The 14,522-nt window shown below is 39.3% G+C and overlaps 1 protein-coding gene across 3 annotated transcripts in view; it reads right to left on the minus strand.

Moving 5' to 3' along the window:
• Positions 1 to 13,646, minus strand: part of RNF213 (ring finger protein 213) — a 128,498-nt gene extending 114,852 nt beyond the window's left edge. For 2 of the 3 annotated variants that reach the window (XM_081936988.1, XM_081936987.1), the window contains exons 1-7: positions 13,513 to 13,646; positions 11,811 to 11,995; positions 11,456 to 11,584; positions 5,992 to 6,672; positions 4,078 to 4,262; positions 2,050 to 2,205; positions 5 to 198 (exon numbers count right to left, since the gene is read on the minus strand). In XM_081936988.1, coding sequence (XP_081793114.1) covers positions 5 to 198; positions 2,050 to 2,205; positions 4,078 to 4,262; positions 5,992 to 6,672; positions 11,456 to 11,584; positions 11,811 to 11,960 — 1,495 coding nt within the window. In that variant the 5' untranslated portion in view covers positions 11,961 to 11,995; positions 13,513 to 13,646. The remainder of the gene's footprint in view (positions 1 to 4; positions 199 to 2,049; positions 2,206 to 4,077; positions 4,263 to 5,991; positions 6,673 to 11,455; positions 11,585 to 11,810; positions 11,996 to 13,512) is intronic. The other variant, XM_081936989.1, reaches the window with a different exon arrangement.
• Positions 13,647 to 14,522: the final 876 nt, after the last annotated feature.

Raw genomic sequence — 14,522 nt, forward strand, 5'->3', positions numbered from 1 at the left:
TTACCTGTACCATCTATCAATTCTGATGATAAAAACAAGGAGCGATTTAGATCTGATCCATTTTTAACCTGTTTGTAAATGAATTCATATGACGATTTGTCACTTTTAACAACGTATTTATAAGAAATTGGTTTATTCAGGTTTTTCTTAGAAATTATGGTGCGGCCTTCAACCAGATATCCATGGTCTCCAAGATCTCTAGAATTTAAAAAGTTGTACTTTAGCAACAAACCAAAGGCAAGGAAGCAATTTCTTGTTGAAATAAAATTTTAGAGGCATATAAAATCTTAGAATAGAATGCAGAATAACAGAGTTGGAAGGGATATTGTATGTCTAGTCCAACTAGTAGGAGACCCCTATGCCATTTTTGACAGGTGGCTTTCCAGAATCTCTTTTTGGAAGCCTCCAGTGATGAAGCACCCATAACTTCTGAAGGCAACTTCTGTTCCATTGGTTGATTGTCCTCACTATCATGAAATTTCTCCTCATTTCTTGGTTGAATCTCTCCTTGATCAGTCTCCATCCACTATTCCTAGTCTGGCCTTCAGGTGCTTTGGAAAATAGCTTGACCCCTTCTCTCTGTGGCAGCCGGTCAAATATTGGAACACTGCTATCATGTCTCCCCTGGTCCTTCTCTTCACTAGACTAACCATGCCCAGTTCCTGAAACTGGAGCGGTCTCACATTTCTTATTATATACACTAGCAGTAAAACTGAAATGCAATGCAGGTAGTCCTTGACTTACAATCATTCATATGAACGGTCTTCGCACTTACAACCAATACAGCATTCCCACATTCATGTCACAAAATTTGGGTGCTTGGCAATCAGCATGTAGTACCCTAGGGTCATATGATCACTATTTATGACCTTCCCAGCCAACTCCCGGTAAACAAAGTCACGGGGGAAAGCTGTTTACTTAATGACCACAATTTTCTTAACAGCTGCAGTGATTCACTTGACCAGGGAAAAAAGGGCATAAAATTGGGTGTGACTCACTTAACAACCGCCTCACTCAACAACCAAAATTCTAATCTCAATTGTGGCCATAAATCAAGGACTACCTGCACTAAGCCTTCCTTTTCACTTGCAAAAGAAACAGGCCTTTATAAATCTCCATCAGTAAATGTAATGATGGCTGTGGATCTGCCACAATTTTTTTAAAATGACATTAACTAGGACCGATTGCCATTCTTGCAAATCATAATAAGTGCAGCGTTCTGGGATCCAGCATCTTCTTGTGCTCATTATTAGATTAGATGTAATGCCCACTTCTCCCTATTGAAATACAGGTAGTCCTCAACTTACAACAGTTCATTTAGTGACTGTTCAAAGTTACGGCGGCACTGAAAAAGGTGACATATGACCGTTTTTCATGGTTACAACCTTTTCAGCATCCCCGTGATTAAAATTCAGATGCTTGGCAACTGATTCATATTTATGACCGTTGCAGAATCCCAGGGTCATGTGATCCCAGAACTTTTGCAAACTTCTGACAAGCAAAATCAATCAGCAAGCCAGATTCACTTAACAACCAGGTTAATAACTGCAGTGATTCACTTAACAACTGTGGCATGAAAAGTGTTAAAATGGGACAAAACTCACTTAATGAATTTCTCGCTTAGCAACATAAATTCTAGATTCAATTGTGGCCGTAAGTCAAGAACTACCTGCATTAGCAGTGACAGTTTCCTCTTGTATGTAAGAAGTGCTAATGACAAAAGCATAAATCACACAATATAGCATTTGTTTCTTTAAAATACTTGCAATCTTCTTTGTACAAAGAAGTGCCTTTGCCTTCTCTTTATGAATCCAACCATTCATGAATAATTGCTAATAAAAACACAAATGTATAGATTTTTTCTAGTTACCTTTCCCCTTTAATATAAATATACCATAAGCACCTGTCCCAAAGTAACTTTGCTGAAATACAAAGATAAGCATGCACACATTCAGAAAGAGCTAAATGCCTTGCACATAACTCAGATGTTAATGAAAACCTTTTAACTCAAATCTGAGAATATGCTACATCATGTCAACATATACTTACTTGGTACAGGTCAGCTCACATACAGTGTCTTTCCAGTCAGTATAACCAGAAATTCCCCCTCCCATAATTATCACTTTATGCTTCTCAAAATTTATCTTGAAGTCCTTAGACAGAATAGCATGGAAATAAACCGTAATGTTCTCCATAGGTGACTGACTGCAAGACAGAATAAAAAGAAAGATGATTTCCATATTAATACTACTTAATTATGATACATAACACACATTGATTTAAATTACACATATATACTACCTCAAATGGAACACCTCTTCAAAGGGTACACAAATTTTCAGAACTACTGCTAAAAATATAGTAAAATAAACACACTATCAAAATACTGTAACAAATTAAAGAAGCAGTAGCTTGATAGTGATAGTATTGTGAGCTCTCCAACACTGAATTACTAAAATTATCTTTAGCATGCACTTAGTTTGTAATAAAATTGGTACAGTAGTTACACTGTGGGCACAATTGTTAGGCATGTAGTATTTTCGAGGATTAATTTTCTTATTGAGCTAGTTCTCTCGGTCAATCCAAAAAGTTAATATTTTCTCAAATCTGAATATTTAAGAAAGGAAAAAAAATGAGGTTTTGTCTGTCTTAGGAGACTATGTGTGCATAATTATTGGGCAACTATTAGTGTGCAGAATTATTATGCAATAAATGAAAAACAAAAATTTGTTTGTCTCAATTATTTATTTGTATCTGTTAAAGTGAGAATAATAAACAACTCAAAATGTACAAACATTTCTGACATTTTAAAAAAAATATCAGTGACCATTGTATCTTGTCCCATAGTAGCTTTAGTCCTGCTTAGAATTTGAATGGGAGACTACAAAGCAATTCTAGGACTAGAAGTTATACTAGAAAATTGAAAATTGACACAGAAAATGGAAGCAGCGAGTCCCTCTTATAGTTTTGCCAAAAGACAACCCCATAGATTGTCCCGATGATCACTAGAAGCTGGCTTCATTCAAAAGACATTTTACTCTCATGTACATCACTGAATGGAAACGATTGGCATGGCAATCAGGGATCCATGTGGACCTTTAGCTCTCGGTTGTTGTGAGGAGAGGAATCTATTATTTCCACAGAAAGCGTTTTAATCAAAAAAGGGAAATATTGAGAGGTTGCTGTATCTGCCAGCAGGAAGTGCACTCATGCAAGTCCATCACCAGGAGTCAAAAATGACTGTCTGAAGCCAAATGCAAACGATGGCACTTTAAAATTTCAACTATCAGCATAAAGCATTTTTCTTCAATAATCAGATGGTACCATTCCCAACTGTTTGATTCGACTTCCGATTTCAAACAAATCAAAGCATTCAAAAGCAGAATGTCCATGAAAAGAAAACAAGACCTCATTTGCAAGCTATCCCAAACACGAGTTCCTAAATGAAAGCAAAATCAAATTATCTCTTGTGCCTACTGGAATTCTTCCATGTCTTCAAGATGTTGAACTGCCACCAGACCAGACTGGCATGGTTGGAAGCCCAACTCCTCTGGAAGACACCAGGTCAAGAAAGACTGATATTTCCCCTTGGGAGAATTGCAACAGAATAGTCTCACCTACACTGTGAAGAGTGCACCTGTGTTTAATAAGAGTTCAAATCAGAAAGAAAGATAGATGTGGATGTTTAGCAGCATTCATGATATCCTTATAATGGAAAGGGAGAAAGAAAAGCACTAAGTTTACACACACACACACACACTATATATAAAAATTAAAATTAAGCAATCAAATAAATGTTAAGCATACTGGAATTATTTTCAAATAGGAGGATACTTTTGATCAAGCCTGCTAGAAGCTTCCACTGTTGCATATTAGAAAAGCCTATTAAGGAAGAAGGATTGTAAGGTTACAGTTCTACTGAATCTGAAACTTCCAATTCATTTGGATAAGGATAAAAAAGAAAATGGGCTTTTGTGGAATTGTGTTACAATTATTATTAGAACATTATATTAAATGTCAACCTATGTACTGTATGTATGCATGTAGAGTATGTCAGTGGCAAATATCACACCATACTTTGGTTTGGCAGCAGGGACGTCATGGTTTTCTTCAGCACTGGGCTTCTCGTTTCTTGTCTGTGGCCCCTGATTTCCAGCATCAGCAGAATCCCTCCTTTCCTGCCCAGACTCTTCCACTGGAGTGCATATTTTATGTCCCTTTTCAGAGACATTCTTCTGCTTGGACGCATTTAGCTTTGCTTTCTGCAATAAAGGCATATCAGATACACAAAAGCAAGCGTTAAAAAGTGTCCATGTAAATAAATCCTTGAATAGCCTAGAAGGGTTTTTGCTAATCTGCTGTGCCACAATTAGGTTAACCCCCCCCCCCAAAAAAAAAGAAGGAATTGCTCATTTGTATGTTTACTATCTAGTTGCCAGGAAGGTGCTCTTGCTTTACACAAAAGTTTCCCTATCAAGAGATCACCAAATATAACTTATGCAACAAAGAACATTAACATTGGCAAGTGTTTGTCCATGAGTTCATTCAATTTAAATTAGTAGAAGAAAATGAAGCTAATAATTTGCAGCATGTGAAGTCCCGGTAGATATTTTTCATTATTCTCTTTCTGGAGACTGCTATAAGTTTTAGTTATATGAGCCTGGGAGGTTTAATTCTCAGTCACTGATAGCTCCTATTTCTCACCACACAGCCCTGAAGTTTGGGCTTTCTCAGGGTACAGATAACAACAATAAACAACTGCCTATCTTCAAGGTTCAGAAGTCTCAGATAAAAATGTCCATTAAGACATGTGAAGATAAGATAAATTGCAGGAATATGCTAAGAATAACAGGAAATTGCACCATCATATTAACATGTGGCTTTTTCCTTCTTTGCAATATTCTCCTCAAACCACGCCATGTCTTCTTGTTTTGGACAGCCATCAGATAAGCAAAGTAGAAATCTAAACAGTAGTCAAGTCTTCCCAAGTTCACAATTCTGTTCTTACAACTTTTTTAATGATGGAAAACAAGAAATATTCAGAAGAATTATTCCTATGAGGTTATTAAGGTTCATTATATTTTATAGAAGGTTGTAGGTTAGCTCTCTAGCACAAGCTGATGCTGATAAAATTGCTGGAGTACCCTACACAGCCCTCCAACATGCTATTTAGCTGGCTAAGACTGTGGGTGTAGATAAAACGCTGTATTCGTTTAAAATCAAAAGCTGTTGATTTCAATTGGCTTTGAAATCTAGATCTGTTAAGTTTTCAGATATTACGTTCCTTTCCCTTATTCTAGAACTATGGAATTCCCTAAAACAACGGTCCCCAAACAAGTCTACTAAATGTTGGTGTCTGCAAGGGTGCAGCAGGTAATCCATTGTTGAAGCTTCAAAATTACTTTTAAAAATACTTCAAAAATTGGTAGTCTAGTAAAAATTTTATCCTCAGATGCTCTGCAGGGGTAACATAGATAATCCCACCTGTGGACATCAAATTGTCACACCTTTCGTATATAACACTAATTATCTCTAAGGATGTACAAATGCTTCGAATCCCAGAGATACAGCAAATAATTAATTACGGGACAAGATACATTTATTACTTCACAAAAAAATAACCTTCTATGTGATTTATATATTATTTAGCTTATGCAGGGGCTTTCCTCCTATAAAGACTGTTCAAGGTGGCCAACTATCAGTCTTGCAAGGTAATCCAGACAGGAAGCACTCCCAGTTGAATGAATTCCACTTTATTGTAAGATTATAGTATTACAAGCCTGAAAGTAAATTCCTCCCCCCCCCCCCCGGTACTTTTACAACCTAAGAAACTAGGGAGGGTCTCTTTTGAGACATTTGCCATACCCACATTCCTTCTGCAGGCTCATCTGCCTCTTATCCAAGGCTCTTCCCTGATCATTCCCACATATTATTATACTAACAAAAAAAGGATTGAGATATATGCTACCACAAATAAATTGAGGAATTTACTTTTGAATCAGAACTCCTCTGTTGCTTGGTCTCTTCTGTAACTACTTTTGAATTGCTATTTTTCACTTCAGATTCAGGGAAAGACCTCTTCGTTGCACAGTTTTGATGTTCAGTGCTCAATCTTGATCCATTTTCCTCAGTAGATGCAAGATTAACACTGAGATCTGAAGATCTGCTATCTGTGTCTCCCTTAGAAACAGGTTGCATAACATTTCCAGCTGATATACTAGATGTATTCTGTGATAGTTGACCAGACTCAACAGAATTAGTGGCACATTGTTTCTTGCTAGGATCTTTCTGTTCACCAACTATATCAATCTTTCTGGAACTATCCTCCTCCATCTTCTCTTCTGTGACAACAGTAACAGCAGGTTGACTTTCTGCATCCTTTTTCTTATTTTGCTCTGACTGATTCTGGATTTCTGCTTTGCTCACACATTCTTGGCCCTGATCTGCATGGAAAGAGGTATTTCTAATCTGGCCATTACTGTCATTGGTGGATGGCATTAAGTCAGTCGACTTAGCTTCTGAGTGTTGACTTTCTTCTACTGGGGTTTTCGCATCAGCCACATTTGGGGTAAGTGAACAATCAAGACTGGATGGAGCTGAACTTAAGCTTGAGAAGGAACTCTGCAATTCACTATCTGGAGAAGTCTTCTTCTTATTCCTTTTCCTGTTCTTCTACAAAGAGGAAAGAAAAACAGGGTGCTTAAAATGGAAATTCGTATTTTAATGCATTACAGCTAATTCAAATAACTAAAGTTATCCTTTCCTCATTAAATATAATAGAAACTTCCAGATTTTTAGCACTTCATCATACTATTAGTTATATTTTTATGCTGGTCTTTTGAAATTAAAATAAAGAGAGGCTAGAGTATCAAATCTTCCTCTCTTCCTGTGATATTTCAAATGACTGCAAACTTTGCTAGTTTGCCTATAGTTTGTTACAAACTAAACTTAACCGCATTCTATCCCAAGCAAGCCATGCAATAAAGGAGTAGCAAAGACAAACAGCTGGGAGGAAAAATGAAAGAAATGTAATCAGGAGCACAGAAAAAGAAAAGATTGATTAAAAGACTCAACAAAGGAGACCAGTTACAGGTAGTCCTCAACCTACGACCACAATTGAGCCCAAAAGTTCCATTGCTAAGTGATACACTTGTTTAGCTGAATTTTGCCTGATTTTACGACCTCTTTTGCCATAAAGGTTTCCCCTGCCCACTCATGTCAACTCTAGAGGGCGGTGTTCATCTCCATTTCCTAGTCAAGGGAGCCAGCATTGTCCAAATATGCTTCCGTGGTCATCTGGCCAGCATGACCATATGCCGAGGTGCACAGTACATGGTTACCTTCTCACCAAAGTGGTACCTATTTATTTACTTGCATTTCCATGCTTTCAAACTATTAGCTTGGCAGGAGCAAGAACGGAAGCTCACCCCATCATGCAGGACTTGGGTATCAAACTGCCAACCATCCGGTAGACAAACCCAGCATCTTAACCGTTAGGGCACTGCAGTCGTCGTCATCCCCCCGCCTTTTGCCACAGTGGTTAAGCAAATCATTACATGTGTTAAGTGAATCATGTGGTCATTAAGCAAAGTTGGCTTCCCTGATTTGGCTTTGCTTGTTGGAAACCAGTGGGAAGTTTACAAATAGTGATCACATGACCCCAGGACAGTGCAAGTATCATAAATACATGCTATTTGCTAAGCACCAGCATTTTGATCACATGAATATGGAGATGCTGAAACAGTTATAACTATGAAAAGCATCATAAGTCACTTTTTCAGTGCTGTTGTAACTTCGAACAGTCATTAAACAAATGATTGTAAGTTGAGGACAACCTATAATAATGTTCTAATTGGATTGCTTATATTCCAAATTCAACCAGCAGGAGACTCCAGGGTTGATGCTTTCTTCATAATAATTTGAAATAATTGAAATACTAGAGCCCTCATGGAAGCTATATCTCAGTTAAATGAGGGAAAATGAGAAATTTAATGGCATTATTCTAGATTAAAATGCTCAAGATGTCCAATAGCAATTCCTTCTTCATTATATTGTAAATAATTATAAAAACTATAACCGGATTTCTTTTGACCTTACTGTGAAAGCACAAGACAATAAATGCTTTCTCATTATTATTATTCTTTTCATTCATATTTTAAACCAGTCTGGATTTCCTCCCATGAAAACAGCAGGTCTTCCATGGAAAGAGATTACATAATACCTTCTTAATTTGAACATTGGACATATTTTCTTTTAAAATTCTTCAGATTTTCCTCCACACATAGAAAAATCTAATGAATTGCATCATTTGTGATGGTGGGCCATTTTTTTATTTTAAGCAAAAAAATAATAACAATATCAAGTATTATATAATATTTAAAGAAGTATAAAAACTTAAAGAATACACTCAACGCTGCGGGGGGAAAAAGCAGTGTAAACTGTGAAATAGGATTTTTACATCTTGTAATTTATTTCGTTTTGGGTAAAGAAATCCCTTTAAATGTTCCTCATTTCTTAGACTTGCTGTTTGGATTCTCTCTCCAGCAACCCAATGGACCCAACCCAATGAATCCATTTTCATTTTCACTGTAAGCAAAGGTGACTTGCTTAAATATAAAGACAGGAGAGAACCAACACATCCAAAATCACAGATTTTCACTGGAAAACAATTTCACATTGACTAGCAAAACGGATGCGTTAAGCCTCCACAAGGGTTAGTGCATGTTGCCCATTAAAAGCCTTTGACTCCACACAACAGAAACTGCTTACAAACAAGGGAAAAAGCAGAGCCCCGGAATGTTTTCTAGTTGATAGTGAATTGGAGTGTTTCATGGAATCCATCTGGCTTACAACTCTCAGTACTAAAGAATAGTATACAGGTAATCCTTGTTTGATGGCCACAGTTGCTAAGTGAGTTTCGCCACATTTTTATGGCCTTTCTTGCCATCGTTGCTAAATGAAGTTGTAGATGCTCCAACACTGGAAACTTTTAAGAAGAGATTGGATAACCATTTATCTGAAATGGTATTAGGGTTTCCAGCCTGAGCAGGGGGTTGGACTAGAAGACCTCCAAGGTCCCTTCCAACTCTGTTATTCTGTCGACTTCTATTGACTCACTACAGCTAAATTAGTAACATGGTTGTTAAGAGAACCTGGTTTCCCCATTGACTTTGCTTGTCAGAAGGTTGCAGAAGGTGATCACATGACACCCCCCCCCCTCCCTGGACACTACAACCTTCCTAAATGTGAGTCAGTCTGAATGAAGCACCTGAATTTTGACCGTGTGACCTGGGGGATCCTGTAATCGTCATGTGTGAAAAACAACAATAAATCACTTATTTCGGTAAATTTGAACAGTCACTAAACGAACCATTGCAAGTCACGAATTACCTGTATACTTAAAAAATACATTGTGAAAGGTAAAAAATATACCACATTAAGGAGAAAGAGAAAACCATTTTCTCCAGGACTTGTATTGTTAGAGAAACTTAAGTTAATACATTAACGTTTCCCACATAATAAAATATACCCTTATTTTAGTATGATACATCACATGAAAACCACTCCTTATTGGATATAGAAAGGCCAAAAAAAAATAAGTACTAAGAGAAGCGTTGTATATTTTTTAAATATACTGCAAAGTCTGGGATTTGGGATTTTTTTAAATAGAACCGGCAGATAATACAAAAGTTCAAGCTGAACTGCTCATGCAGATGGATTTTATAGTAACACACCCCAAAATATGTTATTTTAACAGACACTTATTATCTAGCCATATTAACAACATCTCATGGAGACTCACAACTTTCACTTTGATGTGCTCAGTAAGAAAAGTACAGGTAGACCTCGACTTATGACTGGTAATAGAACCTGCCCATTACGGCCATCAGTCCCTGCAGTGATTCAGCAAGGCGCTCTCAATTGTGACTGTTCCATCCCTCATAGGTGCAGTCGCTAATTGAGCTCGCAGGTCATGCATTGAGCAAGACAAAAGAGCTGACTGCTGAAACGGCTGCCTGTGCACCAAATGGAATTCCTGCATTGGACCAAAGAAACAGATCCCAAAGATCTGAGCTTTGTTTCTGTGGCTCATCATAGGCATTTCCCTCCCTTCCAATTGCGAAAGAGAACTGGCATGCTGGGACAGAGAAAGGAAGTTTGAATCCTGAACTTTCCGTTTCTCTGGAAAGCCAGCAAACACGAACTTTCTAAAGCAGGGCTGTCAAAAAAATCTCCCGGTCCACGGGTCAGATGTGTCACATGCTGGCCACACCCGGTTTAGTGAAGGGGAAAAAACTCCCGATACATCACATGATGCTGCTGTGATATGGATTTGACACCCCTGTTCTAAAGAGTGATGGGCTGGAAGAAGTCTTTTTTACCCTCCAGAAAAATTTTCTCTTTCTGAAGAATAGAAAGGCTTTTTTTTTCAGCCAGAATCTTTAAGAGCAACAGAGCTGCTTGGAACACTGTCCCACGGAAGGGCGAAATCTATTTGACTATCCTTCTCAAAGATGCTGATTGAAAAAGTCCAAGATGCTGCAACTGCTAAGGTGGATTTTAGCACATTTTGAAGCCCCCCTCCATCCATGCTACCAGCAGCCCAGGATAAAATCCCACTTGGCTTTTGTCATGGACTACGTCTTTGAGAGGGCTGCTTGGAGGTGAGACTCTGCTGTGCATGTGGGGCAAAGTCAACCTGGCAGGCAGCCCTTCTGCACTTAAAGAGGTTGGCTGAAAAGGTCATTCCCAAAATGGATCCTGATGGATCTTTTTCAGGCAGACTCCAGGAACCAAAGGGTGTCCTACAGGAGCCTGCAACTTTCCCTCTTGGCTTCCCCGTTTACTTTCTAAAGAAGCCGGCAGGGAAGACTGCAAATGGCGATCAAGGAGGGCTTGTCAACCCATCGTAAATGCAAATGGGTTGCCAAGAGCCAAGGTGGCAATCATGTGGCCATAGGAGCACTGCAGTGGCCACTAACATCAAGCACCAGTTATAAGTCTCTTTTGTTCAACATCATAATTTTTGTATGGTTGCTGAACAAATGGTCGCAAGTTGAGGAGTACCTCTATATGTTGGACTAGAGCTTGGGAGAGGGAGGGACATCCTTCAGACTTTATAGTGCCAAATTCGTATTTCCATCCAGGAACGTCCTTCTTTTCAACTTTTTGTATCAATAGACCCCCTAGAGGGAACCACTTTGCCCTTCAATTTTTTTTTCAAAAATACACATTCATATTCAGAACAACATCATAAAAGTCCCAAATCTCAGAATAATTAACTTGCATCCAAGCAATCCAACAACTCATGACAATAAGATTAACCACGTATTAGAAAAGCTATCTGCTGAGAAATTCAGCATAGTCAAAGTCCCAAATCTCGGAATAATTAGACTTGCATCCAAGCAATCCAACAACTCATGACAATAAGATTAACCACTACTAGAAAAGCTACCTGCTGAGAAATTCGGCATAGTTTACCGCCCTCCTTTAGACATGGGTTCTCCCTTTGTTTTTTTCTGGAAGGAGGATTATCATTTTCATCCAACATATTCCAGTCATCAACATTCATAGTTTTTATTGCCTGTTAAAAAACAGCCTTGCTTTCAGAGAACTTATTATTTGGGTGCAAAATACAAATGTTAGCTTTTAATGTAGTTATGCATCAACAAGTAAACAAGTAAATGCAGCAAAAGCGAAAAAACAGGAGGCGGCTAGGAAGATGGAGCAATTGAAAATTCTCTCATTGCAAAAAGCGACAACTTTTCGACAGAGCACAACTTGTATACAAATACACTAATTCTACTTACTCGCTTTTGGGAGGCCGAGGTGACCTTCTCAAGGCTTCCTGATGGAGATTCTTCAGACGCCCCATGTGTTTGTTCACTAGAGGGCTGTTCATCCACAAATGATCCTGACGAAAGGGAGCTCTCCTGCTTCCATTCTCCCTCAGATTCCATCTCTCCCACTGAAGTCTTTTCTGCATCCCTCTTCTCTGCAACTAAAATAGGGTGCTTTTTGAAAATCAATTAAACAGCAATCTGAACTCAACTGAGAGGCTGCAACGTGAATCTCAGGGACAAAGGAAGAAAAACAATTTGATTAAGCTACTGAAACCATCAGTTTTCTACAGGGCCTTTTTATTGCAAAGTGTATTTACATTCCCAGGCCTGCACTACGGGGAACATCAACCGTTCGGTGCTTAAATTGAAATGCACACAGCTACTCTCTCATTTGAAAACAACTATGCACATAACCTCATAGGACAGTGATGACGAACCTTTTTGGCACAGAATGCCCAAACCGGAACATGTGTGCATGTGCGCGCACCAGAGCACTGCAAACCCAAAAACCAGCTGGCTTTGTGCATGCCGGCCAGCTTGTCTTTGGGTTTCCGGCACACACATGTGCACCAGCCAACTGGTCTTTGTGCATGCCGGAAACCCAAAGCCCAGCTGGCCGACACATGAATTCCTGGTTTTTGGGGGCCGTTTTCAGGCTGGTTTGGGGGCCATTTTTCAGGCCGTTTTTAGGCCATTTTCTGGTGTCCTGGCGCCCACGAAGACCAGCTGGACAGCGCATGTGTGCACCGGAACACAGAGAGGTCTCTGCCTGCCACCTCTGGCACTCATGCCATAGGTTTGCCATCACAGTAATAGGATGTATATCTGAAATTCTATCTCTTTCTCTGGTGGCAGCACTCATTCAATTGGAGGGGAACATATTAATTGGGACACAAATAACGTAATATATCCATGAGTCTATAAATCTATAAATATAAAATGAATCTTAGGAAACTGTTACTATAGGACTGGTACATATTTTAAGGAAGATTTTTAGATTAATTTCATTACTTTAAAAGATTTGCTGAATTAAATATCAAGCTAATTCCATAAACTAAATTACTCTATGTCGGGTACCCTACTCTAAGTTAATGCACTTCAAGTGACAGGAAATTAGTTCTTTAAAAAACCACCATTTATTCTGAAATGAGATTTTTTTTTAAAAAGGAATAGAGAAAGGTTAGAGGAGAGAGAAAGGCAACATACGTAATTTTATTATTTTAAAGCTTTTTTTAAAAAAAAAGTTCAATGTCAAATTAGTAGTACATTTACAATAAACAATCTTGGTAGGACACTCTACCACAGTGGTTCTCAACCTGTGGTCCTCTGACAGCTGGGGCACAATGTCATCCCAAGGGGTCCAAGAAGACTCATAGAAATGTTGTGATTTAAATCTTGAATTACGTTTTGGGGGGTCCTGGCCATAGTTCATGGCAACAAAAGATACTTCAATGAGGTCCGTGGTGAAGAAAAAGTAGAGAATCACTGGCTCTACACATTCAGGACATGACAGAGAGCAAATGAAGACAGCCTAAATAAATTCCATTTGTCGTTTTTTTTACAGACCATATTTTGATTTTTTAAAAATTACTATTTCAGTTCTTACTAAAAAAAAAAAAAAAGTTGCATCTGATCGACCGATTTATGACTGAAACTGCGACAAACTTACTTTGCACACTGCCAGGCGGAGGAGTCAAGTGTTTTCCACAGTTACTACAGAATTTGTGGGATGCATTTTGAGTGTGGTGACATTTAGGGCATTTAATGCCCCTCTTGTGTGACCGGCGACCCAGGGTGAGGTGTTTTTTTACAGCCTGTCCGGAAGCAGAAAAACAAACAAAAGCGGGAGGAGAGTTACTCATACTAGTAGGGCGGATAGTTGTGCAGCCGCGGCAAAAAGAAAGTAGCGGGAGAAAGGAAACGCTTTCGGTACTGTACGATAGGCGCAACTCTGCTGCCGCCGCCGCGGCAGCGTCCAATCAGCGCCCGCTATGCAAATTGAGGGTCGATTACTTTCGTTTTCCTCTCCAGTCACCTGCGCCCAGTCTCCCCAATGGCAACAAGGAAGCTGCTGAAGCTCAAGTTACACTCTTTTAACACCCAGGACTACATCCCCCCTTAAAGGATCCCAAGCCACCATTTTTCCCCAAAGGATCGCAACCACGAAAACAAAATATATTTTGTTGCGTGAAAATATCACTTTCGGTTTTGAAAAGCAAGCGCCTACTACTGTATTACGCTCCTTGTCTGACACTCCTTAGGGCACAATGTATAACAGTGCCAGATAACAGAAGAGGGAGGGAGGATCGCATAAGTAGCGTTTCACCAAAAACGAAACCATGGACGGATCGAGCCCTTTGCCATCTTCCCAGGCGGTCCTTGACTTCGGATCAGGAGGGGCTGCAAATGCAACACACTAAAGAACCCCACAAACCACCCAACCTTGAGAAGTTATTATAGCCCATAAGGAAAAAGATCTTGCAAGGAGGGCGATCCCCGTGTTTCTCTTTGGGCCACAGCCCCTCAGTTTTTTTCCGGTGCAAGAGGCAGAGCCGCCTCTCCATTTTCCCATAGCGACCAACGGACCGAGATTCCCGATGTACCGGGACGCTACAAAAAGTCCGATTGGTTCTCTCCCCCACCTCCCGCGCCATTTAGCCCGAATTATCCCTTCACATC

Source organism: Natrix helvetica, assembly GCF_964273705.1.
Source record: "Natrix helvetica genome assembly, chromosome: 1".
Lineage (NCBI taxonomy): Eukaryota > Metazoa > Chordata > Lepidosauria > Squamata > Natricidae > Natrix > Natrix helvetica.